The sequence below is a fragment of the Euwallacea fornicatus genome, chromosome 5 (assembly GCF_040115645.1).
Source record: "Euwallacea fornicatus isolate EFF26 chromosome 5, ASM4011564v1, whole genome shotgun sequence".
Lineage (NCBI taxonomy): Eukaryota > Metazoa > Arthropoda > Insecta > Coleoptera > Curculionidae > Euwallacea > Euwallacea fornicatus.
In genome coordinates, this window is record NC_089545.1 from 5,016,026 (window position 1) to 5,043,705 (window position 27,680).

A 27,680-nucleotide genomic window follows, 5' to 3' on the forward strand; every position below is an offset into this window, starting at 1 on the left:
TAGATAGTTTGTATATTATAGTTTATCTAACTCTCTTCTAGTGTATTATTACACTATTATGGTCTAATATATATTCAAAGAGTTTTATTTTGGATTTTTTTACTGTTATAAGTTGATATAACTTTAGTACGAGCTAATATAACTATACTTACCTATACGCGATCGAATTGCATTCACCATAAAGTACAGAATGTTGAATTTTTATTTTAACCACCTTTTTTTCAGTATTTGGGAAGGCTTCGAGTTTAAGGACATTTCTCAAGTCCGACTACGTCTCCTGTTTCTATTTGAGATCTCCTAGTTGCTGGAAACAGAATATCTAATTACAATAAGTTTTTCAAATATGATGGGCTCTCATCACGGTAACTAAAGAACTCTGTGTCGACGATAGCAATCTGTAAAATTTAGTGTTCCGAATGCTCCTAGATGGCCCAAAAAACAGTCGTTGTGTTACGTATTGCGCGGTGAGATGACTGCGCAACACCCAGCCAAAGTTGAGTGGAATGGCCTTGATTTTTCATTTTGTAATTTGCAAAACATTTTGTCAGCTGATGGAGGACGTGAAATTGCGCTTTGGCTAAAAATGCCTAATTTTAGCCCCATAGTTGATTACGTTTTTGCTTTGTGAACTATTAACGAACGATATTGTTTAGTGAAGAATCATTTCCGTGCATAAGTGAGAATGTTGTTGTTTGTATTTAAACAATAATCAGCTGTGAAAATGTCCACTAATCGTCAGGTAAGGAACATGGGGTTGGTTGGCCTTTGTATTCCTTCATTTGAAGGGAGTGAACCATGTGGTGAAATCTATAATCTTCAATCTCAAAGGTTTATGGAGGAGTTTCAGCTATTGCATGTGCTTGACATTAGTTAAACCTGAATATTACTTGCTGACTTCATATCCAGTCTTTGTTTATGTTTCTGAAAATTTCCTGCGCAGGTATATTTACCTGCCTGGTGTTGCTTTTAAAGTGTTCACGTGCACCAGTCAGCAAGGGTACCAAAACGAATCTTACCCTGTACACCCAGGTAGTATTTAGGAATGCGGTCTTTAAGCTTAGTGGTTTATTAGAGTCCCATTTATTTAAAAAGGTTCTACCTTCTTGACCATAACTGACAAGGGGTGGATGCTGGGTTAGCCCTTAGCTCCAAATTTTAGGGTAGATTAAAGATAAAGTGACCATTTCATTTATTGTTTTGGTTTTTAAAATATTCTGTAATTGGTAAGTGGATAGCTTCATTGGTAAATATCAGTTTTGTTCTTAAACTTTGAATTCTAGTTCGTAGCCCTAAATACTTTTTATCCTTAATATTTCTTGATCTAGGTATGAACAAAGAAAATACTAACACTCCATCAGAACTTTCATTGCAATACTGGGTGTTTGTGTAAAGTGGTCCCTTCCCAATCTTAACACAATTTTCAAAATAAAAATTTGACCATTTAGTTATGTAAATAGTTAATATGTTAACAATTTGCCCTTTTTATATTTGTGACAGTTATATACAATATCTGATTCAACCAAAATTGACCTCAACGTCACCATTTTCAATTCATGTCGCTAATGTTTATGATATGTTTACACATCCGGAAAGAACATATAAAAACGAACATGAAATTGTCAAAATGGCGCTATATTTTTTATTGTTCTGGTATACGCTCATGTCGCATCATTTTAAAATAAATTACATGAGATCTTTAACACTTTCGTGTACGAGGTGTCTTCAAACAAAAACGAAAATTTTAAATTTTTGCGAAAAATATATTCGACCACGTAAATTTTATCTCCTTCAAAATAGCCCCCGTTAGGTAAGATATACTTATGCCAGCGCTTCTTCGAATCTCCGAAACACTTCAGAAACTCAACTTTTCGAATACTGTTTAGCTCTTTCAACGGCGCGCATTTAATCTCGTCTATGCTTGCAAAGCGATGACCTTTTAAAGTTTTATCTTCATTTTCGGGAACAAAAAGAAGTGGTAGGGAGCCACATCTGGCGAACATGAAGGTTGCGGATCATTAGGGTATTCTTTTGGACAAAAATTCACGAACTAGGAATGAAGTGTGAGCGGGCGCATCATTATAGTATAAAAGTCAAGAATTGTTTCGCCGCAAATCTAGACGTCTTTTTCGAATTCCTTTACGCATACTACGTTGAAATAGCGCGTAATATTCTTTGTTGATCGTTTCGACAAAGTTTAATGCACATTTTTTTAATTGATTTTTCAAAAATCGCCGCTCGAGTCGAACGCAATGTAACCTTGATAATTGTCCACAAACTAAATTTCCAATATGTCTACCCATGTAAACATAGTTTAGGGACATGTTTATCAACACAACTGGCGAAAAATCGCATAAATAGAATTAATGCAGGTTACAAAACTACAAACTTCCCATTATTTCTTGAACGCACCTCGTACAGAAGTCATTGCTCATTTATACCATTCTTTCCGGGACACCCTGTATATGAGGAGGAATGCATTTATATTATTTTTAACCATGTCAACAGCGACATAAGAGAAGCTAAATGAGTCATAAGGACGCGTGTCTTCTTCATGCACATGTGTAATCGAAGATGATTGATAGACAGAGAAATAATTGGCAGATGCATTCGCCTTACAAATTTAGGGTTAATAACACCCATTACTAAATGACATCCATAACCAGGAGATCCTCCTTTCGGCTTGCATTTGTTGTTAAAGGAAATCTAAATGTTTCCAGAATCGAAACTGACGTTTAGCTCTAGATTTATTGATGTTACAGGTATGAATTATTGTTTGTTGTTGGCCTTTCATTGGTCAAAACAGTGTCACGTACTTTATGTCAGGACAAATGACAACTTACAAAATAAAATTTTAAATTTTTAAAGTGAAAATGAATAGAAAAGTACGGCGTAACCTCCAGTTACAAAATCTCTCGCAACGGAAAAATATCACCTGGCGCAGAAGCCAGCAATAATGGAAACATCCAGTAGCGTAGCAGCTAAGGTTTGTAAACGATGTACAATTTCGTATGTTTATTTTCCGAACTGCGGGATTTACGAACAACGAATTACGAGAAACACGAACGACAGAGCTTATAAATCCAGGTTTGGGGTCACTGCCGCACAGGTTTAATGTAAAACTGGTGGCTCTATTTCTCAATTCGAAAACTGGACCGGTGCGACAATATGCTGCAACTCTTGTAGCTTTTCTTAGATAAAAAAAACGATTTTTGAATAAATTATGCAATTTCTTTGATTAACAGGCAACTGATGAAAAAACAAAGAAGATATCTGATCTCCAAATGATCTTAATCCGGTGTTATCTTTTACAGTGAAATCATTCAAATTTCATATCTAGTCAGCTGTGGGAGTTTACACAAGAGAAATAGAAGATAAAAAGTAGGTCGTAGCTTGATCATATGCCGCAAAATTGTGTTGAAATTAATTTTTGATAAAGGAGTTGTGTGAGATCATGTTGCTTTATCTACTTTTAAGTTTAAAAATTTCAGTTAAATATTAAGGCTATTTTTTATAATACATTTTAACGGAAAAAATCTAATTGTTTGAAAAATTCACAATTGTTGTTGAAAATGTTGTCCATTCACTTCAATGTACAAATTTACTCGACGTTTCACACTCTTGAAGACATTGTCGAGAACTTCTGGGGTGACATTTGCACACTCTCCTCTAATCCTTTCCTTAAAGTCTTCGATTGTATGTACTGTTTGTCGAAAAAATGCAAAGATCGAATGGTAAATAATCAAAATAATAAATAATGATTGGCCGAATGTTTCCGAAAGAAGCGTGTGAAAGCATGTGAAATTAGCAAATGATATAGGTTACTTAGGTAGCCAAATATGTATAAACGATGCTCGACATACATTCTTTTTTTCAACAAACTTCACAGCTGACTATACCTATATATATATATCCCTTTTTTACATCTAAATTTGTATTTCAAAGTGAGTTTCAATGACTGTATTATTATTTTTATATTATTTATAACAAATTATTATTATTTATTTTCACAATATTATTTGTATCTACAATAAATTAAATAAAGGGTCAATTTTCAGCAGCTCAGAAACGGTTGGGTTTAGGGATAAGGTAATGTTAACAAAAGTTGTAGGTTTTTGGATTCTGAACACGATGCCGTCGAGAAAAGTAGGGCATTCTATTTGAAATAAGCAAGTTATTGAGGATTGAAGTCATACAACTTCGGAGGCCTATTTCGAGGGTTATGGAAAACTCTTTTTAAACTAAAACATGTTAAAACGTAGCTTATTGTGTCGCCTTGGAGCCTCATAAGATCGATTCCAAAATTTGCAACGGTTAGGAAACAGCATTGATTTCCGTGAGACCTTGCAGCTATCAAAATTTTCGAATTTTCACAAATAACTCGAAAATGGTAAATTTTTTATATAAGACCTATTTCATAAACTAGCCTTAAAATTTGACGATAAATCCGAAAATGGCAAAAAAAGGGGGGGGTTCCATTTAAAAAAACATAATTTGGTACTACCACACTTTTATAACAGACCCTGTACATTTGAAAATAATTTAAAAATACGTGCCTTTTATTCCCCCAAAACTTTACTATGACAAATTTCCTTCCAAAACTTATATTTACTGAGATATCGCACTAATGAGCAACCCTGTATATGAAATTTAATTGATCTCGCTGTACTAAATGAATTGATAATATGTAAACCTATATTTTTTTGAACTCCATGGTACTGAACTCAGAACTGTGATAAATATAATTTTCGATACTCTAAATTTAGTTTTTTTTTATAACTCCTTCCGCATTTCACAACACAAGTGATTCCCCTTCAGTTTCCTACAAGTGCGGACATCCAGCGTGAGTTCTTTTCACGTTGGAACTTAATGAGATGACACTCTGCTCAAATTTTAAACAAGTATGTTCTCACAGTGCACATTAAATAAGATTCAAATAAAACAATGCAAAAGCAAAAAACTTTATTTCCATTTCAATGAATTTATTGTTTACATTTTGCGTCCATGTGCTATTTTACTGATTGTATTTTTAATTTTATTGATAAAATAAGTGTTATTTGTTTTGTTACATGGCCCTCGAAGGTTTTGTCAACTGAATTGCAGAGAAAGGAAGAACAGAAAATACTGAAACATAAACATTATCCTCCTAGTTATCAAAGTGCCTTAAACACCAAACGAACTGAGGAAAAGTATTTGAAGAGTAAGGGGGTTGGAAAATTGCCGCGTTCCAGGCGACTAACATGCGATAAAACAAACTACATACTTTAAAATTATTATCAACTACTATCCTGGAAATCGCCTCTGTGGATGCTTTGATTAACGTTATTTTTCAAGTAAATATATTCATCTTGGGGCATTGTCCGAAGAAGGTTGATATATTTGTTGTGATATAATTCTGGTGAAGATTAATAAATTCAGGAAGTGTTTTTGAAAAATTAAGTTCCTTTGAAGTTCATGAGTTACGTTAACTTTAAAAACAAAAAATATTTAAATGCTGAAAATGTCTCGCTTGGAATTATTCTCGATATGTGAGAAAGTCATTTTGGGTCACTTTTTTCCCGGCGTGCTTTTCAGACCATCCTATATCCTAATTATTACGCTAATGGTACATTTTTCCAGGCACCAGAAATGTGGGTCCCAGTTTCGCCTCTAGTAGTATTTTTACTTTTCTAATTTACAATATTTTTCTTGCGTAATAGCAATATCCCATTATTTACAGGTAGATCAAATTGCAGTGATTGAAAAAACCCAATGACCATTCGTATCATCTTCGCATAAATAATTTTCTTCAAGATGGTGTACATATTCTTTGTTCAGTCTGGAACCATGATGACCTTTGACAATGAAATCTCTATAATGGAAAGGTAAGTCATAATCATACAGCTATATAGTATATTTTCCAATATGAATTATTACATTCAGGTCTTTTAATATCTCATTTTGAATCATCTCCAGCAAGTTGGACTTATAAACTGCTGTTCCCGTTCGTCGTTTACTGCTGATACGTTTTCTTTGTTTGATTCTAGAATTTTATATGTTGTTGTCTTGCTCGATTGTCCTAGCAGCAAACGAGCGACGGGAACAGCAAAGTTTATAAATCCAGTTTATTCATTTAGCAACAATGTTGTATGTGTTTTTCTATATCACTAAACCAAAAACTAAATGATAATGCATCTCATATCAAAGAATTAACGTTCTAGCTGACATCGTTACTTCTATTTATTAGTTCACTAAAGTTGAACGAGAAATGTGAACTGAGGTTTAAGTAATTTATCAGCATAAAAATTTGGAACAATGTGGCTTGCTGCGTAGATTGGAATTGGAACTATAACGTTACACAATCTCCGCCACGATTTTTAACTTAAGAGACCTCGCCTAACCCAAATATAAATTTTACCCTATAACCTTAGAAATGCGTACAGCAATTTAGGTGATAGAAATAAAGGCACATGCCGATTTTCAATAATGGAATGGTCATCGCTGCGGGCAGCCTTGGACTAATTAAATTTTCATTGCACAGATAATAATGTACTTATGTGGTTGGTGGTTATGTAAAGAAGAAAGATATAATTTTGTTCTAAAGATAAAACCATGCAAGCCAGTTTTTTGAGAACTATTTGTCTTTGGTATTTAAGCCCTAAACTGGAATGTTGACGTGAACTAAGAATAGGTGCTTGAAATGCAAGCAAAATGTGGAAATTTTTGAGCTTTTGTAGTAATGGCTGTTCTCTTGATTTCCAGCGTTTTATTTTTAAACGTATTTCGCCTTATTATAGTAATACGCTGGTTCATTGTATATTCCTTGGAAAAACTATTTATAGATTACGCATGTATACACGAACCATCCATGTATTAAATTAATCTTATCTTCCTTGCCCTCTTTATAACATCAAAAAGATGGTTATCCCTTTGGGTTTTTATTAACAATTCTTTGAATTTCGATTCTGAGAGAATGGTTATCAGAATGACAAAAAAATTAATTTAATACATAAAAACTCGTAACAGGGAAGATCAGCATGTCCGCCATTCTGTTATTTGAATTTTTATTTAATTTAAATGTTCCTTGCATTTTTAACTAAGAAAACGTGCGATGTAGGTAGGAAAATTATGTAGTAAAAACGCAAACCACTAAGATTTCCAATAGACATAATAAGAAGGTACTTATTGTGGTGGAATTTTAAATCATCGGACCGATATTTTAAGCTGGTCCGAAAGTTATTTCCGGATCAAAACAATACATCTGACTTGTTATGGTTAATAAAACATTGAGATAAAATCTTCTACGAAATAAAACTTACACGAAAAAATCCTGCGCGAGTAAGTGATTTTTTGCAAGAGGTCAAATAAACCGTAACGATCAGCAGATTTCGTAAAATTGTATTTATTTAAATAATTCACGAAGTATCGTATTTGGGAATGGCGAGGAATGTTAATTGTACAATTATTTGGCTTAAAAAGACATTGTCTTCGTAAGAGGTTTTGACTGGATCACGATGATATCTAATGACACATGTGAAAAACATGATGATAAATGTAAAAGTATATAAATGAATAGAATTAAAAGAAAAAAAATTACACCACACTTAAAAATTGCAATAGGAATGGAAGTTCCGTTTTTTTTTGTTGAAATCAGCTAAAAATGTGAATTGGAAATAGAATATTTGTTATAGTAATGAACTAAATCCAAAAATGCATTAATATATATACATATGCGGTGTTTCATTCAAAATTCTAATGTCATCATTATTTTTTCGTAGAACTGGCAACGTTTCTTTCATGAAATTTTTTTAAAAACTAGATCGTGTGTAACAATCCCGAAATAAAATATGTTCTTCGTCGTTTGGCAATTCAACAGCTATTTGGTTGTTCTCGTTCCCCCTTTTACTGGCCACGGACATTGTGACTTCCTAGCAAAGAAGCCTTTTAGCGAAACTTTTAATCTTTATTTTTAAATTTCAGCGTTGCCAACCTCAATGAAAAAATTCAGGAGCGATGCCAGATTCCTGTCCAGCAACAAGTTTTGCTGATCAATGGCGGCGAATCTTTAGAGTCACAAAAAAACCTTTGTTCTTACATGGCTGGAACTGACACTAATCCAATTTATCTTTTTTCGACAGATTACGACACAGCAAAATTGGATATTTTAAAAAACTTAAGTTACGATGATTCCGGTGAGCCGCAAATTCGGATTTGATATTTTCAAAAATCTAATATGATCTATTCTAGAATTGAAAAAAAGACTGATAGAATCCCTCTCCCTCCCAGTGTCATTGACCACCGTTAAATTACGTGCGCTGGTCGCACAAGATTTTTTTAGTGTAGCAAAGCTCCAATTAGAGTTTTGTGAGAATATGGTACTCGAGCAACATTTACAGCAACAAGGTATAGTAATAGCTGAGTCAAATGCTTAACACGTTCTCAAGCTTGTTAACTTGTTATCAATATGTTAAATGTAATTTCAATTGCTTGTAGGTTGGTCTGCAGTTATAGCTAATTTAGAAGATATAGTTACAGAATTTAGAAAGAGATGGGAGCTATTTCAAAAAATGTATAACGATTTCATAGCAGAGCGTCACACTTTTGAAGGGTTCTTACTTAGGTTTGTAATAACTTCACTTTTCTACAAACAAACAAAAATTAATGTATACTGCAGTTTTGAAGAGGATAAGAGGATTCTTCAAAGAATTCCATTAATTGACGTATTGTTTGATTCGCAAAAGAACCTAAATGTTGCATCCAAAACATCTGAAACTACCAGCAGCACCTCCCAGACGGTGCCGAATACAGAAATAAGTTTATTTGAGTGGATCTCTTCTTCAAGCAGCAGCAGCAGCAGTACCCGTAGACTTGAAGACTTGTATGCTTTGTGCAGATCTAGTTTACATAAGGTATCTATTATCGCACTCCATGTAAAATTATTAATGTATTGTTAACCTTAACTGTAAATTAGGTTCCATAGAAAAATTCAAATATAATATTAATTTGAATAGTCTGGTTATTGGTTAAATTTTTAGTTTCTATTTCAAATATTTTGATATTAAAGTTAACAAAATATTTGTAATTTGGCCCTTAAGCTCAGTTTTATACCTTGATTTTAAACACAATCTCTACAAAAAAAAGGACGTGGTCACAGCTTTAGCCACAATGGAACATCGAACTATTACGTCAAATTACTATTTAAAAATACATTTAAGGGACGCAGTTAAAAATGCATTTTCATCCAAAGTTTATATTTTTAGTTTGAAGTCGAAATGATACCGAAGCTGAGGAAGCGAATTGCAGAAACATTGAGTAGTGCCGAAAAACCCGAACGAAAAGAAATTGAAGGCTTGGGTAAACGGTTGTTTGACTTGGACGATTTACTTCGAAAAATGAAAAAAGCCGTAGAGCATCAATCGGATATGGCTCAGAGCTTTTTGCAGGTAGGTAATTCACTTATTATTAGATTTAGTATTTAAATGTTTTCTTCTAAAAATGTTCATAAGCATATGAGACAGCAAGGCACAGGTACGAGGCATGGTCTGTTTCTGCGGGATTTGTTATGTAAAAGCTTACCCACCACTAAGCTAAAAAATATGTTTATGTGGTAGCTTGAAATTTGTCATTACCCTCCAAAAAGATTTTAATCGTTTCTTAAAATGGGATACAAAAAATGTATTTTTTTCCACTACTTTATACGAATATAAATCCCAAGACTTTAACAAGCGATCAACATATTGCTCTTTGGGTCTCAATAAATAGGTTTTGAATTGGTAAATTGTTAATGATTATGATTGCAAATTAAATTATTTAAAATTACTGTCCTTTGGAAAATATATTAATTTCATCAAAACTGATTTCCCATCTAAATAAAATTCCCAATCGGATCTGGAATATATTTCTGATTTGTATACTTTGTTTCAGAACCAGAACAGTGTTGCACATATGAAAGACACATCAATCCTGCCAGATCTGTGCGCAACACATGCTCAACAGTTGGATTTAGTAAAGAATTGTCATCAACGAATTATAGAGGACCGTAGCAGAATTGTCAAATCAAAAAACGAACTTAGTAAAAGTTTGTGCGCTAGAATCGCGTACGTATAGAGATAGATCACCTCTTTCTTAATCTCCCAAATCTTTACAGGATTACTTACTTATTTCGGGTTTTTAGGTGGGTACAAACCGTCGAAGATAAGTTTTGGGAGTTGGATTTTTTATTGGTGTATTTCAATGGACAAGTTAATAGGCTACGCAAACATTTAGAATTATTTCAACAAATTCATTTAGCCCCCCTGATTTACATGAACGCGGTAGTTGAAGTTGTTAGAAGGCGATCTTTCTCCCAGTTGTTTCTTATGGTAAGCGTTGCGTAATTTGTGTCTCATTTATACATTAAATAAAATGTATCTAAAAAATGGTGAAACGTTGAATTATTTCAACAAATAGTGAAATAATTTGAAGAAATTTAACACTAATGGATAACTATCTATGTAGAAAAAAACGTAGTAACACAACACTTTACACTTTTGGAAATTAGGAAAAAAATCCAATTTCGATCTTAAAAACTACAATCCACTTAAATCTCTTCGTGTTTCATTAATTACACTGTAATAAATTGCGATTTTAGTGATTAGCAGATTTAAAATGAGCATTAAATGGCGCATATTTATTTTTTGCAAAATAATTTAAATATGTAATTTTTCTTTCAGTGGGCTTCAGACTTAGCGTGCCAAATGATGACAATTTACAACGAAGAATTGACTCGACGAAAGGATTTTAGTTCCCAGTTTGAAGGTCATTTTTTAAATGCCTTATTTCCTGGCATGGAAGATATGCCGCCTCCGTTCGCCATAGAAGCGCCGCCAATGTTCGATGCGAAATTACCTCAAATTAGTGAAGAAGATCTTGAGAGACTACGCCAGGCATTGCCTGATTTCTCAGAACACCTGACTGTACCTGACATGAGCCATGTTATTAATTTTTTTATGGGGACTGCCACAAAAGTTAAAGAAGGAGATAAGGTAAAATATATTTTATTAGAAAACTATTGAAAGTTCAGGTATGTACTTCAACACCTTATATTAGGTCGCACATTGGTTCTATACAAGTGATTTTGTCACGATATTTTTTTTTTATGAAAATACCACTTTAAAGCAGTAATCTAGATTTCGTCGTTCAATAGGCGACTTAATTCAAGTTTGAAGTAATTTTCAGGGAAAAAATAAGAGTGGTTATAAAATTAACATGTGCAGGGTGTCTAGAAAACGTTTATTAACATTTCAGGAGATTTAAGACAGAAATACACTATTATAAAACACAAACTCGGGATTTTTTGAAATATACTTTTGTATTCTCGAATTTTCGAGACTGATAGTTTCTTTGAAATCCAGAATCCTGAGATTTTAACTTCTATTAAAAATATCGGATTAAACTTGTTCGCGATGTTTAGGAAACACGCTGTTTATTTTTTAATTGTAGGTGGACGATGCTAACGCTGTAGAAGAAAAGTTAATCCAAGCAGTTTCCGATGTGGGATTGTCTAGTAACTTAGATAAAAATTTGTTACAAGCTACTGGGAGCGAGACTTCATTGGCCTCCGCCCCCGGCTTTCCCATTCTTAAAGATGACAAGTTAGTATGATATTAAAAATTTGAAAAAAAAAACATCGCAATAGTGAAAATGTTTATTCCGATAGGTCAGGACCATATAGTTCATTATTCAAATATTCATAACGATCTTAAACCTAGTTTTCTATAATCATCTAACATTGTGAGACAACGTGTATTAATTGTTTTCTGTGTATCCGAAATAGAGGCTGTGAGTCCGAAACGGACACTGAAGAATACGAGAAAATCAGTGAAAATCCTTTGGAGCTCGCTTACCCCCAAACAGTTTCCACTGGAGTCGGTTCTTCACATATCTTGGAAAAAACGGACGCGTCTACTAGCACAGAGGTATGTTCTTTCAAAAACGTTGTTTTCATTAAATTTAAGTCTACATGACATGGGTATATTATAATATATTTAATAGACTTTAAATTTGGTGATTTGAAATAGAAATCTAGTTGGTTGTATGTATGTATTTCAGTCCGTCATTGAATTCGTCATTAAACATGTTGCCACTATTTATAGTTTTTACCAAGATATTTTTTTCATCATATTCTGTAGTTGTAAAGAAGCTACACATTTCACGGTATTTTCATTGCTATATTTACCTTTCTTGATTATAATAGCAAGAATAACCTCTCAACACTAACATTAAAATACATTTTTTAGGAACGCAGTCAAATTCTTCCTCCAAAAAAACCTCCCCGCTCTTTCCGCGTTGCCCAGTCCTTCGAAGCAGATCCCCTACAACGAACGCCGAGCATCAGTACAAACGAAAGCTTCTCTAACATTAAAAACATTTCCCTCGATTCCATTGACGAACTCTCCAGTATCAAAAACTTCTCTAGCACTACTGATAGTTGCTTTAACTCCCATTACAATCAAAGCGCTTTCTGCAAAGACCAAGCGAGCTGCTTATCGAGTACCAACACCAGTTCCTTACATCTGACTGATGTTACCAGCTTGTCGATTAATTCCAAAGTAAATATATTGTCGCATTACCAAGGTTGTAGCCTGATGCTCAGCCGTTCAAAGTCCATATCCCCTCAAAGTCCCAGAGACATAAGTTTTCAAGATACTGTTTCTCCTCAATTGATACACCAGTCGGATTTCTCTACCGATGAGTTTTATATCGACGAAAGTTTGCCCTCTAGTGTTGGCACCGGCAACAGTCAGGGTTCTGAATTTGTCAGACAGCTGGACACCGCGAACATTGTGGTCGCTATGCTTCAGGTATCTATCTTTTCGTACGTTGTTGTTGTATATGCATATTTTCCAGCCTCGTCAATAAGCTACATTCTAGTTTCGAAAATTTTAGTTTAATAAACTCCTGGACACTATTATCGCACCACAATAAATATGCGACAACATTGATGCTTGATGTGCAGTTTCAAACCTATTGTCTTATTTAATATTTTTTAAATTTAATTGTAGACTCTTTTTTTATTTTAAGCTATTTAGCGTCAAAATTCATTGAATTTTTAGTGGTGCAATAATTTTTTTCAGGAATTCAGTTTCCGTTATTTAATTTTTTCTGTCAAGTTTTGATTTTTGCATTACAGCAGCTTGCTGTGTATTTACTTCTCTATAGATAGACGCTAGCCTTTTGTGTTGTATTCGCACTCTTATAATTTCCAACGTATGTGCACCACATTACTTAACAAAATTTTATGTTGCGCTTGTGCTTAGTTATTTGCGTTTAATAATTTGTAAGGTTGCTTGCCAAAGGTTTATAATGGAGATGTTCTATTTGTCCTCCTTTTTTTAGACCAATATAGGTAGATGGATACCTGATAGTTTAGCCCCACATTCAAAACCATCATGTTTCTTCCCTAAATTATAAAAAAAATCTTTAGTTTGTAAATAGTTTGCATGTAGTTTTAAGTTTATATTTGCTCTATACATGGTAGGGCGCTCCACACGTATATTTGGGTGATTGTAAATTGAAAATTTATCACATCAATTAAATTTTTAATGTATATAGTGTGACCTCTTTTTTAAAGTCAATCATAGGAATACTCTACCTCGAGTATTTCAACTGTTGTGATGCCCATTATTCAATGTATGTTTAGGTAACTTATTACATCTGGATTAGTTTTACGGTTCCAAATCTCGGGCACCACCCTTTGAATAGAGCGACAAAGAAGCTTCTATAGGCGTCAAGGCAATTTTTAGATGGGGGAGAATGCTCAAGAAATGGTAAACACGATGGGCAAATCCAATGGCATAAAATGATTCTCAATTTTATCTTACAGTTTCTAAGGTTTATAAGAGTTGACGATATAGTAGATGTTACGTAGAAACCCCGGGGGGGGGGGGGTTATTTTTCAGAGAAATTCGCTATAGTAAAATCTATGTAACGTTAAGTAATAAAATGTTTCCACCTCAATATAACATTTTTCGTGTGTTTATTTGCTCTTTTAATCAACAATTAATTTCTTCTTTTAGGATAACCTTCAAATATCACGATCAGAGTACGAGAAACTCAAAACTACAGTCCAAGCCCTAAATAACATCGCCAAACTATCTGCTACAAACTTACGTGACGACCTCAATAACTTAAAAACAAAATTCGCCGAACAGTCTGGCGAATTGAAGAAACAGTACGAGGAATTGGGTACTTCGTGGATAACCCTTTTAAGCGAGTTTGATCGTAATGAGAAAGAAATAGTTGAGTGCATGAGACGAGAAAATGAAGGAGACAAGGAACAGTATAGGTACAACATTCTGGAAAAGGAAGATATTGTACGCAGGCTTGAGGAAGATAAACGGGTATTTAATTTTCTTTCGCAACTTTAATAAAATTTTTATATTGCTTCGTATTAAGGCAATGGAAGATCGGATACAAGAGATGTACCTAAATTTAGCATCATTGGAAGAAAAATTAAGGAAACAAAATAGTGAAAGTGCAAATAGAATTAATGATCTCTTAAAAGAGCTGCGTGAGAAGGACGCGGAAAAGGAGCAATGTTTGAAAGAACTGAGCGAGAATTTAAAAATGGAACATCGAGCAGAAATAGACAATATGAAGTCCAGGTAAGTTGATTATACAGGATGTTACGAAAAAAGCCGTTAGACCTAAATGTTATTATATTTCCTCACAAGCTCTGTTAGTGTTTGTCTTGGTGGCTTGTTTACTTTGAACCTTTTTTTTCTTGTGTTCACATAGTAATATTTAAGAATTTCAATATTCTGACAATGCCTAAAAAATGAAAACAGTTATTGGTGTACGAAAAAATAAATTCAAAGGTGAAGAATTACTTAACCATCCTATTTTCAATCAAATGGCAATAATCTTTAGTTTTCTTTTTCTGTAATATTAGTTGGGACTTTCGCCATTTTTCTATGCACAATTTTGATCCTACAGATTTAAATTAATAACCATGGAGAGAAGTCCTTCTTTAACATCATTAGAGAAGGAAAAGTCCGGAGATTTTAGCAGTTTATCTGGTCATACAACGCTGTTGGTGCAAATGACGGAAAACTTCGAGTTGGATAAAGAAAAGGCGGTATCAGAAGAAAGGCAACGGTGGGAAAATGTACTGGACGAAAAAATAAAAGAACTTCAACATAAGTAAGTCATGAAACCGTCAAATATTGATGTGTTTCTATTTATATTTCGTTGATAGATTTGACCTAGAAAAACAGATATTAAGCCAAGATTTTGCCAAAAGATTCTCTCAAGATAAGGAAAAACAAATTGACATACTGAGGGAACGAGAAAAAAATCTCAGCCTGGAAATTATTAAGCACAAGACAACTATTCAACAGTTAACAGAATGGCAGGAGGAAAGGATGGTAGATCCTATGTTAATTGAGGAATTAGACTTACTGAGGCTGAAAAATAAAGAGCTGCAAAACACATTGTCGCAGCTGAAAGTCCAGGGGAGCGATGTCATATCTACAGCAACTACGGTGTCTAAAGGTGAAAATAACAATTTATTTTTCAATTTGTGGTTTGTTGTTTATAGCAAAAATATTGCTTTTGAGAAATAGAACTTACATCGTTAAAATCTATGTGAAAATTGTTTTGCATGCTTTAATGGAAAATTAAATTTTTGGACCGGAAGATGTTTACAGACATTTTTACAAAATGACAAACACCGTGTCGTTCCAAAACAGTGATATATATTAAAATACTCCGTATGCATATCTGACTATATAATAATTGTTGCAGGTGAGACTCTAAAAAGCTCGATTGCTACTGAATCTAAAACTCAAGTAGTGTCTGCGCGAGTAAATATAGACACTTGCAAAATTGGTGATGTTGTCTTGGTGCTGTGGGATCAGGATCGCGGTGTTTTTAAAATATTACAGGTTAGTGAAAGGTTCAGGTTGACATACTGAGTGTCCCACTCAAAATGGATCAGAATCAAAATTTTAGGCTTCGCCTATATTGTTTAAACATGTTAAACCAGCCATTTTCATTTTTCTATTCGCAGAATTTAAAAATGTTATTGCAAAAGAAAAAAACGACCTTAAAAATCGTTATTTTTTCTAATATTTAAATATTTTTAATATTCAATGTATATTTTTAAATATAATTGAATAAATACTAGAATCAGTAGCGACCAAACCTCCATGAATCTAGCATTTTATACTGTAAATTCTGAACCTTTGCAATAATAATTATTGATGTAGAAAATCACAGATTTTATACTTTTTGTTTTGTTTCTTTTTTAGGAATCAAAATGGTTGTATTTCTTACATCAAGACTGCTTAGCACCTCTTGGATTAAGTGTAACAAGTGGTAAACCCAACAAATGTCATTGTGTCGGTGAGGTTGTGGATATAGAATTTTGTGAATCATGCAAGGTAAGTTTTAGTTTACCCTGGCAAAAATTTTGTAATTTAAAGCACTCATCGCCTATCTTTGTTTCATTTTCCAGGACAACAATCGTTTTAAAGTTAAAAAAGGATCCAAATTCTTTGTACTGAAAATAAATCCAGTGGCTCCGCCTGATGATGTCCTAGCGTCCCAGTATCTTTCACCCAGTGCTGTAAATCTCTTTGAGACAAAGGAATCCGCTACTGTAGACGTTAATATTATCCAACCAACTTCGGAATTGACCCCAAAAGGAGTTGAAGAGAAATCGGTAGAAGACACTGGTATAATTGAAAACGTTGAGCAGGCCGCTGTTGCACTAGAGGATCCGGAGAGGTATATATACAGAGCGATTTTTAAGTTGGGAATTCCCTTCTACTAGAAAGTAAACCTTTTCTCTTATGTACCTATCAATGGTTCAAAGCGTGAATCAAAATCAATTAAAGAAATTACCCATCTTTAGACAGACTGCTTCATCATTTTCCTTTTTTCTAATTAAATTTCAATAATAAAACTTTAAATTTTGTTTAACAGACTAAATTGTATCGATAATGATAAATATTTTCTTTCGCCAATATGTGAAGAATCCCTTCATCAATCTCGATCGACTCAGCATGTTAATGTCATCTATTTGTTAGTATGTTTTGAATTAGTTCCAATGCAATGAAAATCACGACTTACATAACAAACCATCACGACGGTCAGATATTTTCAGCCCAAATCATTTCAAGTACATTATTCCGTGAATAGTGGGTCGCGTTCATAACTACCCATATAGGCTATCTTTATGTAATATGAAATACATAAGTTTAGTTTAAATGTTTTGGTTTACTCTAGAATTCCTTAAATTCATATCGGGAAACTTTTTCCAATAATGTCCTATAAAGTCAATTCCTAATGTTCTATTGAGTCAACTGTGTTAATAAATATTTTAATTCCACTAGGAATGCTGATGAAACATTCTGGTCGACGCAGTATATTCCTGATGACCGTGATAGATTACTCCATGAGTTTTTGGAGAGGGAAAAGCAGTACCAATTAGAGATTTCAAAATATAAAACAACTATTGAGCAGCTAGTAGAATCACAGAATAGTGCTAAAACGGAATCCGTGGACTTAGAATCTTTAAAAAGTGATAATGAAAAACTCCAAGAGGAACTTGTCAAAGTGAAAAGTGAAAAAGAAGCGCTTATGTCTTCTTCAATGGCTTTGTGCGAGGGTGAGTTGATAAATTTATATTTTTGTTACATATGCGTAACTAGGCTTTGGATACGTGTCTTGAATCCGCAAAATATTACAAAATAATTGGAAACTGAAACTACCTACACAGACGCTGTGAAATATAAGCAAACCAAGAAAAGTGAATGAAAAATTATCATCCCAATTGGTATTGCACGTTAAATCTAATATCAAAATATCTAGCTTTCTTTGCGTCGCATGTTACTCATTAGAGGTTGTATTCATGAGGCCCCATTGGTTTATATTATAAATAATCATGATTTGTATTAAGTGAAATCTTGATGTTGTATATCCATATTTCAGGTAAGGTAAATGCAATGACGAGTCCTCTAGCCATGTCTCCTCCCCTGTCGGATATGTCTAGAAGTGAAGTAATCTCCAATTCCAGTCGGCTACATCGTCTTAATATCGACACTTGCAAAGTAGGCGATGTGGTGTTGCTATTATGGGATCAAATTCATGAAAATTTCAAAGTTCTACAGGTAAGATCCATGCATAGTTTTTGTAATTTTCATTTAGGTTTATCAAATTTCAAACTCAAATATTAGAGCCATATTTTTTATATACAGGGTGGTCATTTAGTGCGGTCTCGGAAGATTACGGCTAAACAATTTAATATTTTGAATTTCTTTTTTTTGCGTTATATAGAACTCGATTATGGGTACATTCTAAAATTGTTTTCGTTTTATACAGGGTGTTCTAAATAAGTGAAAAATATCAAAGTTATGTTTTTTTAAATAGGACGCCCCATATATTAATATCGTTTTAGATTTCTTGAGAAAAATAAATGTAAGTTTCATTAAGGTTTACTTGTCCTAAATCTTAAGGATTTCGAAATAATTAAGTTTTTTTAAAAAAATCATGCAATTTTAAAAACTTTGTTTTGAAGGAAGTTTAAACTGGAGTAAATCGAAATTCATACCAAACCTTAGATATGAGACGTATTTTATGCCAGAATTATTAAAATTGAAATATCTCATACAGTGCGTCCAAAAAATAACATGAAAATTGCATTCTTTTTGAAAGGAAATAACTTGCTTAATTTAAATAGAACACCCCATATTTTATTACTCGAAATAAGAGATAAACATATGACTAATCAAAAATCGTTACACTTTCCTATACCTAAATGTACAGGTTTTCTTCGAAAAATAAGATTTAAGAAAAGGTAGCAAAATTTATAATTTGATTAGTCATATGTATATCTCTTATTTCGAGTAATAAAATATGGGGTGTTCTATTTAAATTAAGCAAGTTATTTCCTTTCAAAAAGAATGCAATTTTCATGTTATTTTTTGGACGCACTGTATGAGATATTTCAATTTTAATAATTCTGGCATAAAATACGTCTCATATATAAGGTTTGGTATGAATTTCGATTTACTCCAGCTTAAACTTCCTTCAAAACAAAGTTTTTAAAATTGCATGATTTTTTAAAAAAAACTTAATTATTTCGAAATCCTTAAGATTTAGGACAAGTAAACCTTAATGAAACTTACATTTATTTTTCTCAAGAAATCTAAAACGATATTAATATATGGGGCGTCCTATTTAAAAAAACATAACTTTGATATTTTTCACTTATTTAGAACACCCTGTATAAAACGAAAACAATTTTAGAATGTACCCATAATCGAGTTCTATATAACGCAAAAAAAAGAAATTCAAAATATTAAATTGTTTAGCCGTAATCTTCCGAGACCGCACTAAATGACCACCCTGTATAATATTAAATATACACGGTGTCCCTAAAATGACCGCAAAACGATTGATCAAATATTTTTAAACCAAAAATAAGGCGTTCTAGGCAAACTGCAATGTTGCCTCGTTTCGCGGCTACACAGCATCAAAGTTTTCAATTTAAAATTATTTTTCCGAAATAATTGCTAAACGTTCTTATCGATTTTCGTTAATTTTGGTACTAAGAGTTACTATATATTGACCTGTTCGATATGAGCGGGATCTTTTTTTAGTGCATGGAAATATTACAAATGGTCTATGGTTCATAAATAAAAGTTTGTATTTTTGTTATCCTTTGTACGAATTATTTTAACTTTTTCTTTACCACAAGTTGATTTTATCCAGAAACTTTTTTATCACTTGTAAAATTTTCGTCAGGCACATAGTTTCTGTATAAATTAATTATCCATGATACCTTGCAATTCATCATAGGTTTAGTGAGAACGAAAAAAAAATTAATTCTAAATAACCAGCAACTTAGCGATGTTCTTATAATAAATGGTCAACATCTAGACGATTTTCCTGAATACACAAATAAATTCGTTTTAAAAAACTAATCTGTATTTTGAGCATCACGTCGGACTTATTTTTTAAATAATCTACAGCGTCGAAATTTTTTTGCAGTAACTGAGCTTCCGTAGCGATTGGTAAAGCATATACTTCTAATTTAAAAGCTTCCAACAGGGAAAAGTCTAGAGTCGTTAAATCGGGTGATCTTCCTAGCGATTTTATGGATGAATCATTGCCCCTTCTGATTCAACTGTTAGAATATATTATAAAAAACAATCATGTTCTTAATAATATTTTTGGAAACTGTCATTTCAAACCCCAAACATCTACAACTTAATTTAAGGATCATCTTCAATTGTGTTTAAAACTGCCCTCTCCGACCTCGACGGTCCTAATATTACGTTAGCGTCTTCGATTAACATTATTTTGAGTTTCGACCAAAATTTTAATTACGCTGTTTTCATTAACATGACAAAACTTAACTGTGAACCATAAGAAATACGAATCAGAACTCGCCCTAGATCATCAAAAGCGTGGACCAGAATCACGTTACTAACATCCACTTTCACTCACTAAACCATTGGCATACTAACAGTGTACCTCACGAGTCTTTAAAACAAAAGAAAACCTGATTATTAGTGCACCACGTATTGTGAACATCTTCATCGCCGTGCTAACATTCGAATGAATCACTTATAGAGGGATATTGGTACGAAAACATACAAAAAATTTACAACCTGCCTTTTGTAAAAGTACAGCTGATCGGTCTTGGAAACGATACGCAATCGGAAGTAAAATGCGATGTTTCCAAATTTTGTAAAATGGGAGAAAATTTGCGAATTCAAGATAATAGTTTCATTATGCAAACATGTCCCGATGGAATAAAAAATACATTTCCTATTGGAACTTGATCGAAATAAAAGTCTGAAGTTTTTCGAAAACAATAATAATTTATAAATATATATAGAAAGATAGTCACTCTTGTTTTCTTTGGAATTTTGTCTTGGTCTATTAAAAACCTGAGAATTTGGGGGGCTGAATAATATATCCGAGATTATAAATTTAATTTTTTTAATGAACAGGAGTTATAAACATCATGTCGCTATCGTCCGATAGCATATCTTCTTTCATCAAATTGTCCAGAATTCGTAATTTTTATTAATAGCACATTTTCGATTTATATAGACTATAATTTCAATGTTTGCAATAAATCTATAAATATAATTCAGTTTCTCGATTGACGTCTTGAAAGTTTTCTTACCACTTATTTTTGTATTAGGAATTATTCGTTGGAATCTTCTATTTTTATAGATATTATTCTACCAATCAACTGGAATGGCACCATATTTTTTCTTCTCAATTTTTGGTATTTTTTGTTGTTGACGTCTTCGTTTAACATTTTTTGGATTAAAACTACCCGGTTCCCTAATTTGCCTTTCAATAGTCGCGAAAGTTTTATGATTCGGAATTTTGCGATATACAGTGTGACCCACTTAAGAGCGGGACACCCCTGTAAAATTTTTATTTGTGGTTCGATTTTGATCATTTTTTTATATGTTGTAGGGCATCAAAAACTCTATTTTGTGACAAGTTCTTGTTACGCTCGCTTAAAATCTAAGGTCTACTTTGCCCCTTTCTCATGACGAAATTTTAAGAAAAGACATTAGGGAATTTTTTATTTTAAATTTAGCTTCAGTAATAACTTTAGAATTATTCAAAATGGCTGTATTTCAAATTTCGTTAAAAAATGTTTATCCATAAAAAAGTTATAGAACAATCAAATTTTATTTAATTTAAATTAATTAATGATTCAATGTGAAAAAAAAATTGTAACGAAAAGAGATTTAATTCATTTTAAAAAACACTTGCTTCGATTAAGCTACCGTTCAACTGGATACATTTCTCGTATCTTCTTCTAGTATTACTCATTACTTTTCTGAGAGATAAGGGAGTAATTTCTTCACAGGCGCGTCTCAACCTTATGCATAGTTCTTCTCTATTTCTGGGGCGGTTTTTATATACTTTTTGCCCAAGAGTACCCCACAAAAAGAAATCTAAAGGGGTCAGGTCCGGTGATCTGGGTGGCCATTGTATTAATGGACTATTCCGTCCGATCCATTGATTGGGAAAGTTTGTATTTAGCCACTGCCGAACAATTTTCGCGTTATGTATAGGACTTCCATCAAGTTGAAAGTACATGTTACTTGTGTATAATAGTGGAAGATTGTCAATCGCATTGGATAATTCATTTCTCAATAGTTCTAAAAAACTTGCAGAATTCATATTGCACTCAAGAAAAAATGGACCGATAAGTTTGTCATAGATTATTCCACACCAAACATTTACTTTTTGGGAATATTGACTTTTGCAGTTGATAATCCAGCGTGGATTTTCATGAGACCAAAATCTACAATTCTGTGAAGAAACTATCCCGTTAGTAGTAAATGTAGCTTCGTCACTAAATAGAATACATTTTAGAAAATTGTTGTTATCTTGATACTCCCCTTGCACCCACAAACAAAATTCCAATCTTCTGTTCTTGTCTCCTTCCTCCAAAGTATGCAGAAATTTTGGTTTAAATGGCTTAATTTTATTCTTTTTCAGGCATCGACGAATGTTTTCTCTCGGTACATTTAAATCTAAACTTGCTATTCTTAATGTAGCATGTGGGTTATTAGTAAAATAATTTAAAATTGCGATTTCTGTATCACCTTCATTTCTATTTCCAGGACGGTTGTTTTTTAACAAATATCTATCAACGGCTCCAGTTTCATTAAATGTACGATTTATTCGATTCACTGTACTTTTAGTAATCGGACGTCGATTAGGATATCTTGTGTTAAATATTCTAGTCACTTCCCTTACACTTCTGTCATTGTCACCAGAAAGACGCACTATTTCAATTTTTTCCCTTAAAGTTAATTGATTATTCATATCTGAACTTTTTCTTCAATCAAAAACAGTTAAATTTTCTTCTAAACCACCAAGAACTGGTTTATTTATTTACAAAAAGACAATTGCATTGTATTTAATGACAAGGATAAAACAAGTGACTTAACTATGTTTATTGGATCCGTACTCAGCCAACTTGACCAAAAATTATTACATCCAGATGGTTCAATAAATTTAAAATTGGATTGCTCTACAACTTTTTTATGGATAAACATTTTTTAACGAAATTTGAAATACAGCCATTTTGAATAATTCTAAAGTTATTACTGAAGCTAAATTTAAAATAAAAAATTCCCTAATGTCTTTTCTTAAAATTTCGTCATGAGAAAGGGGCAAAGTAGACCTTAGATTTTAAGCGAGCGTAACAAGAACTTGTCACAAAATAGAGTTTTTGATGCCCTACAACATATAAAAAAATGATCAAAATCGAACCACAAATAAAAATTTTACAGGGGTGTCCCGCTCTTAAGTGGGTCACACTGTAGATATTTGCTACGATAGACTCTGGCATACATACATTGATTTCTTTCTTAGAATGGAAATATTAGAAACATGCGAACTTTCTTAACGACAGAATAATTTTCCATTTTATAAGACTAAAAATTATTAAATGTAAAATAAACTCGACTCCGATCAACAACCATAGAAAACACTACCGTTATGTACTCCATCAAGCTATGTATAACTACAAATATTGACACACATGTTTTGTTTCTATCTAGGAATCTAGATACACATATTTCCTACACTCTGACTGTATGGACAAATTAGGTCTGAATATCACAGAAGGTAAACCCAACAAAATGTACTGCACCGGCGAAGTAGTGGACAAAGAGTATTGTCAAACTCGAAAGGTGATCATCAACTCTTACATTACCATCGTGTGGCAAAAACATCAATTGATTAATTTACAGAGCGAGAATCGCTACAAAGTCCCCAAGGGAGCCAAATTTTTTAGAGTGAAAGTGAAACCTGTATCAGCTATTCATCGCGATTCGAAAGAGTTGTCGCAGTCCGTCTACATGGCCAAACATTCTTCTGGTATGTCGACCAGTCACTCGGTAATCACCACTTTTGATCCGGTAATGGAGGAAAATCAACCCCTGGATCGAATGCCACAACTGTCTTCAGAAGATGCCGATAAGGATCTTGAGGGGGAGGTGAAGAGCGAAAGTGAAACGGTCTCGGAGAACATGCCGGAACAGGAAGATATGGAGCGCAAAATTATCGAGAAAAAATTGGCCGAAGATAGTGGGATTGAAGAGGCCGTTGTTGCCATAGAACACAGTGATCGGTAAGTTGGAAATGATTTTTTTTTCATTTTCAACGAAGCAGCAAACATTGATATACATATAATCGATTATTGCGTTTGGCGTGACACTACCAACTCTATTTCAAATTTAAGAAAACTATTGATTAGTCAAATGACTTTCAACTCTAGGCCCTCCCATGAAAATACTGAATGATTTTTTATTGTTTTGTCAGGTTTGAGGGTGACTCTTGTAAAGAGGTGTTTGAGCAGTCGACCTATGTAGGCACAAATTGGTTAGGAGCGATGTTTCGAAGCATATTTAGCAAATAAACTTTTAGCTTGAATAAAGTATGTATTATATGGCTTCTTCATATAACTGCAAAAGAGAAGGTTTGTGGCGCTAATCTCATAAGGCATCCTATTTTCGAGTTATGAAGTGCTTTTTTAACGCTGCATTAAAATATTCATTGTTTTCATGTTAATTATATCATCATTTGTCATCAGAACTAGCGTATGTATCGGGTAAAAAACTTTGGCAGTTTCTATAGGAAATCTGGGTAAATATGGGATTTGGAGAAACAGAAATGGAGTACTCTTTCTAATTTTATTTGACAAAAGTAGTCCTGTTTGTACTAAAATTGTTAGGTGAATACCTGAATAAACATGCAATATTTGCTTCAAATCCTTAATCATATTTTTATTATTATTTATTGAGAATGCCAATTTAAGTAAAACTAGTCGAAGGCTAATTCTGATCTCAAGTGACGATTTATTAAATTGGAAATCATAGAGTATAGATCATTTCATTAACAAATAGGGGTAGTACTGTTGGACATTTTTAATGAAATTCATTTTTATATCACATTTGGATTCTCCTTTAGAAAACACTTGAGAGTTGTTATAGAGCATATAATAGGGAAAATTTTTAGGCGAATCCCAAAATCCGTTCATATATAGGCTGTTTCGTAAAAAAAGGTAAGTTTGGTATATAACTTTTTTCTAAACGACCCCGTATTTTTCCAGACAATTTTAAAATGTGTCTTTGGGAACCAGCCTCAATCCCTTTAAACCTCAAATCAAAATGTTATATGGCTTCTCTGTTACTGTCCTCGTCGAATACGTTGGATCACACTCTATATAAAGGCACCAAAGGAAATTTGTCCATGTCAAATTGTGATTGTTGTGGCCATCAACGCATTTCTTAAGGCCGACAAAATTTATGAGGGCCGCGTTTAGGTGAACCAAGCTTAAACCATTGATTCATTAAGTTGTTCTTATCAGTGGATGCAATCGTCCTACGAAGTCCGACCAAGTTGTTTGGTGCATTTCTATGATATTATTGAGTTGTAACCAACATTCGCAAGCTAACCATAACCAAGGAAAACGTGGTTTTGTAAGGGACTAAAAGAATAAAGTAAATGCTATCGATTTTATCGCTACAAGACACCCCATAAAACCTGTGCAACTTTTTTCCAGGCACCTTGTATATTTTTTGGTACATAGATATCGATATCTGGCGTGGTTTTTCACTCTTAAAAAGACGAAAAGTTTAAGATATAACAGATAATTAATAACTTAAGAATTAATTCATTGACTACAATGTCCTTAAAATTGTGTGCTCATCAGTTATGCATAGCAAGTGTACAAGGATAAAAAAAGCTATGGTAAGAGACGCTTAATAAAATAACAGCTGATTTATGTATAACTGGAAATAGTTAAGTACAACACATTATTATTACATCATGCTCACATCGTTATTACACTTCCAGCTAGATTTATAGGTTCACCTAAAGCAAATCTGAAAGTTAAACTGAAGGATCAGTCAATTAGAAGAGATCATTCTTGAGATTAACCCAGGATGTCAAATGTATTCAATTTAAGTTTGACCTCTAATTTCTTTATAAAATTAAACATACTTTTATGATATTTCAGGTAGTCCAGCGGTAGTGAATCGCCAATTTTCTCCAACAACCGACTAAGCGACTTTTAAATAACAATTCGCACTTAAAATATAAGTTACTATTAAGTGGTATTAAATAATAATAATTTTGGGTCGTAGTTGTTTTTGTGATATTAAATGCCTTGTTTCACATGTATCAAAACAAAGAGGTTGTATTTTACCTGCGTTGATTGGAGATTCGTTCGTTATATGCTTATTCAAGGACGAGTTGGTATTAATTAGTAGAGTGCTAAGCTTATTCCCGATATTATTATACCCTTAGTATATAGAGCAGTAGTTAATATTATGATTATGAAAGTGATATACTTAATAAAACGTTTTTTACTTTATTTTTTTTTCTTTAACCTATGTTTTAAATGACTATTTAGTTCATAGTTGTAATATTAAAGTTAGATCTATTAATCGGGTAAATTCGTATTCTATGGGGGTCCTATCGAAAAGTTTCAACATTTGGACTTTTAATAATTGTATTGTTGGATATATTTTTGATCACTAAAGTGATTCAGCTTTCTGATCGTGACAGAACTCAGCGATATTAAGAAATAAAAATTTATCATTGTTAAGTTTCAAAGTTTGGCAACATTCCACACCGTACCTCGACATCTTTTTTTAGTTTTAAAGTCATTAGGCTCCTAAAAGTGGCACTTTTCAATGGATACAGGGTGTCCTAAAAGCGGATGTAGATATTTCAGGAAATCATTATATGGTAAAAAACTTTATATACACAAAGGTCGGCAAACAAACTCTAAGGAAGTAAAACCCTTTAAAAGATTGAAGATGTATCAATATGATCAAAACGGTTTAAGGCACTTGTGAAATTCTCACTCAGAATTGTATGGCGAACGGGAAAATTTAATTGAAGTATAAAAATCTTATTTAGGGGCGTGTTAATCAGGGTCGGCTTAGGGTATTTTTTGCTCATTTTTGTTTGCAACTTTTCCTGCAATTCGACCCGAAAAGACCCCAGAATCTATTTGAGCTTAAAAATGTCCTCAATTTTTACTCAAATTTAATAATTAGCACTATATTTCTGATACCGCATCTCTGCACCATTCGAAACGCCGCCGACATAATTTAAACAATGAGTAGTGGGCCAATTATACTTAAAGTGTACATATTCGTAAAATAAATTACGAGCACATACTTTATACATTATGTAAAACGATAATAATCGATGGTCATTGTTGAAAATTATGCTTAATTGATATTCCTATATTAAGGCCTTACATGTAAGTGTTCGAGACTCGTCGTTCGTTCATAGTAGTTAAGCTCTAATATAGAATTTCATACCAATTTATATTGTGGGTTTTGAGTGGCCAGAATACGACGTACAGCATTGCGGATGATAGTCAATAGTCACTAGTCACAAACAAGCATAACCGAAACATATGATACTCATTATTGTGACTTTTGCACTTTCGTATCGACCACAGCGAGGTGGATTGCTGAAGATAAATCAAAAGCAAGTGACCATAGAAATCATCGGCTTGTTATGATTATAAATGTTAAGACTATTTTTATTACACAGATACCTGGTGTCTGTACATATAGACTGTCATTTTTATATGTTGCGAACATATGACTAATAAACCTTTATCGAACTTCGGTGTTTTTGTT

At 33.1% G+C, this 27,680-nt stretch overlaps 1 protein-coding gene across 6 annotated transcripts; it reads left to right on the forward strand.

The window, feature by feature from the left end:
- The first annotated feature begins 517 nt into the window (after positions 1-517).
- Positions 518-26,392, forward strand: Atg17 (autophagy-related 17). 6 transcript variants are annotated; one of them, XR_010732148.1, is made up of 27 exons: positions 518-739; positions 5,717-5,861; positions 7,957-8,168; positions 8,224-8,379; positions 8,470-8,596; positions 8,651-8,885; positions 9,237-9,419; positions 9,901-10,073; positions 10,151-10,337; positions 10,689-11,000; positions 11,458-11,609; positions 11,792-11,933; positions 12,255-12,818; positions 14,034-14,357; positions 14,413-14,621; positions 14,953-15,159; positions 15,215-15,510; positions 15,763-15,902; positions 16,269-16,400; positions 16,475-16,746; positions 17,355-17,629; positions 17,953-18,131; positions 23,574-23,705; positions 23,766-24,145; positions 24,337-24,451; positions 25,127-25,767; positions 25,873-26,029. XR_010732148.1 is itself a non-coding variant. In XM_066282789.1 (26 exons), the coding sequence occupies exons 2-25, from the start codon at positions 5,791-5,793 to the stop codon at positions 24,431-24,433; spliced, it is 5,157 nt and encodes a 1,718-aa protein (XP_066138886.1). In that variant the 5' UTR covers positions 518-739; positions 5,717-5,790; the 3' UTR covers positions 24,434-24,451; positions 26,036-26,392. The 6 variants fall into 6 exon arrangements, 4 of the variants coding, with proteins under 4 accessions (XP_066138886.1, XP_066138885.1, XP_066138887.1 ...); XR_010732147.1 differs by having other exon boundaries at positions 25,127-25,517; positions 25,580-26,029; XM_066282789.1 differs by lacking the exons at positions 25,127-25,767; positions 25,873-26,029 and adding an exon at positions 26,036-26,392.
- Positions 26,393-27,680: the final 1,288 nt, after the last annotated feature.

What these genes read in the sequence shown, in the direction of transcription:
- Atg17 (XM_066282789.1), top strand. Translation starts at nt 5,791, where the DNA reads ATGGTGTACATATTCTTTGTTCAGTCTGGAACCATGATGACCTTTGAC. An exon ending in CCCATTCTTAAAGATGACAA is followed by an intron (nt 11,610 to 11,791) that starts GTTAGTATGATA and finishes TATCCGAAATAG; the next exon opens with AGGCTGTGAGTCCGAAACGG. An exon ending in ATAAAAGAACTTCAACATAA is followed by an intron (nt 15,160 to 15,214) that starts GTAAGTCATGAA and finishes TTTCGTTGATAG; the next exon opens with ATTTGACCTAGAAAAACAGA.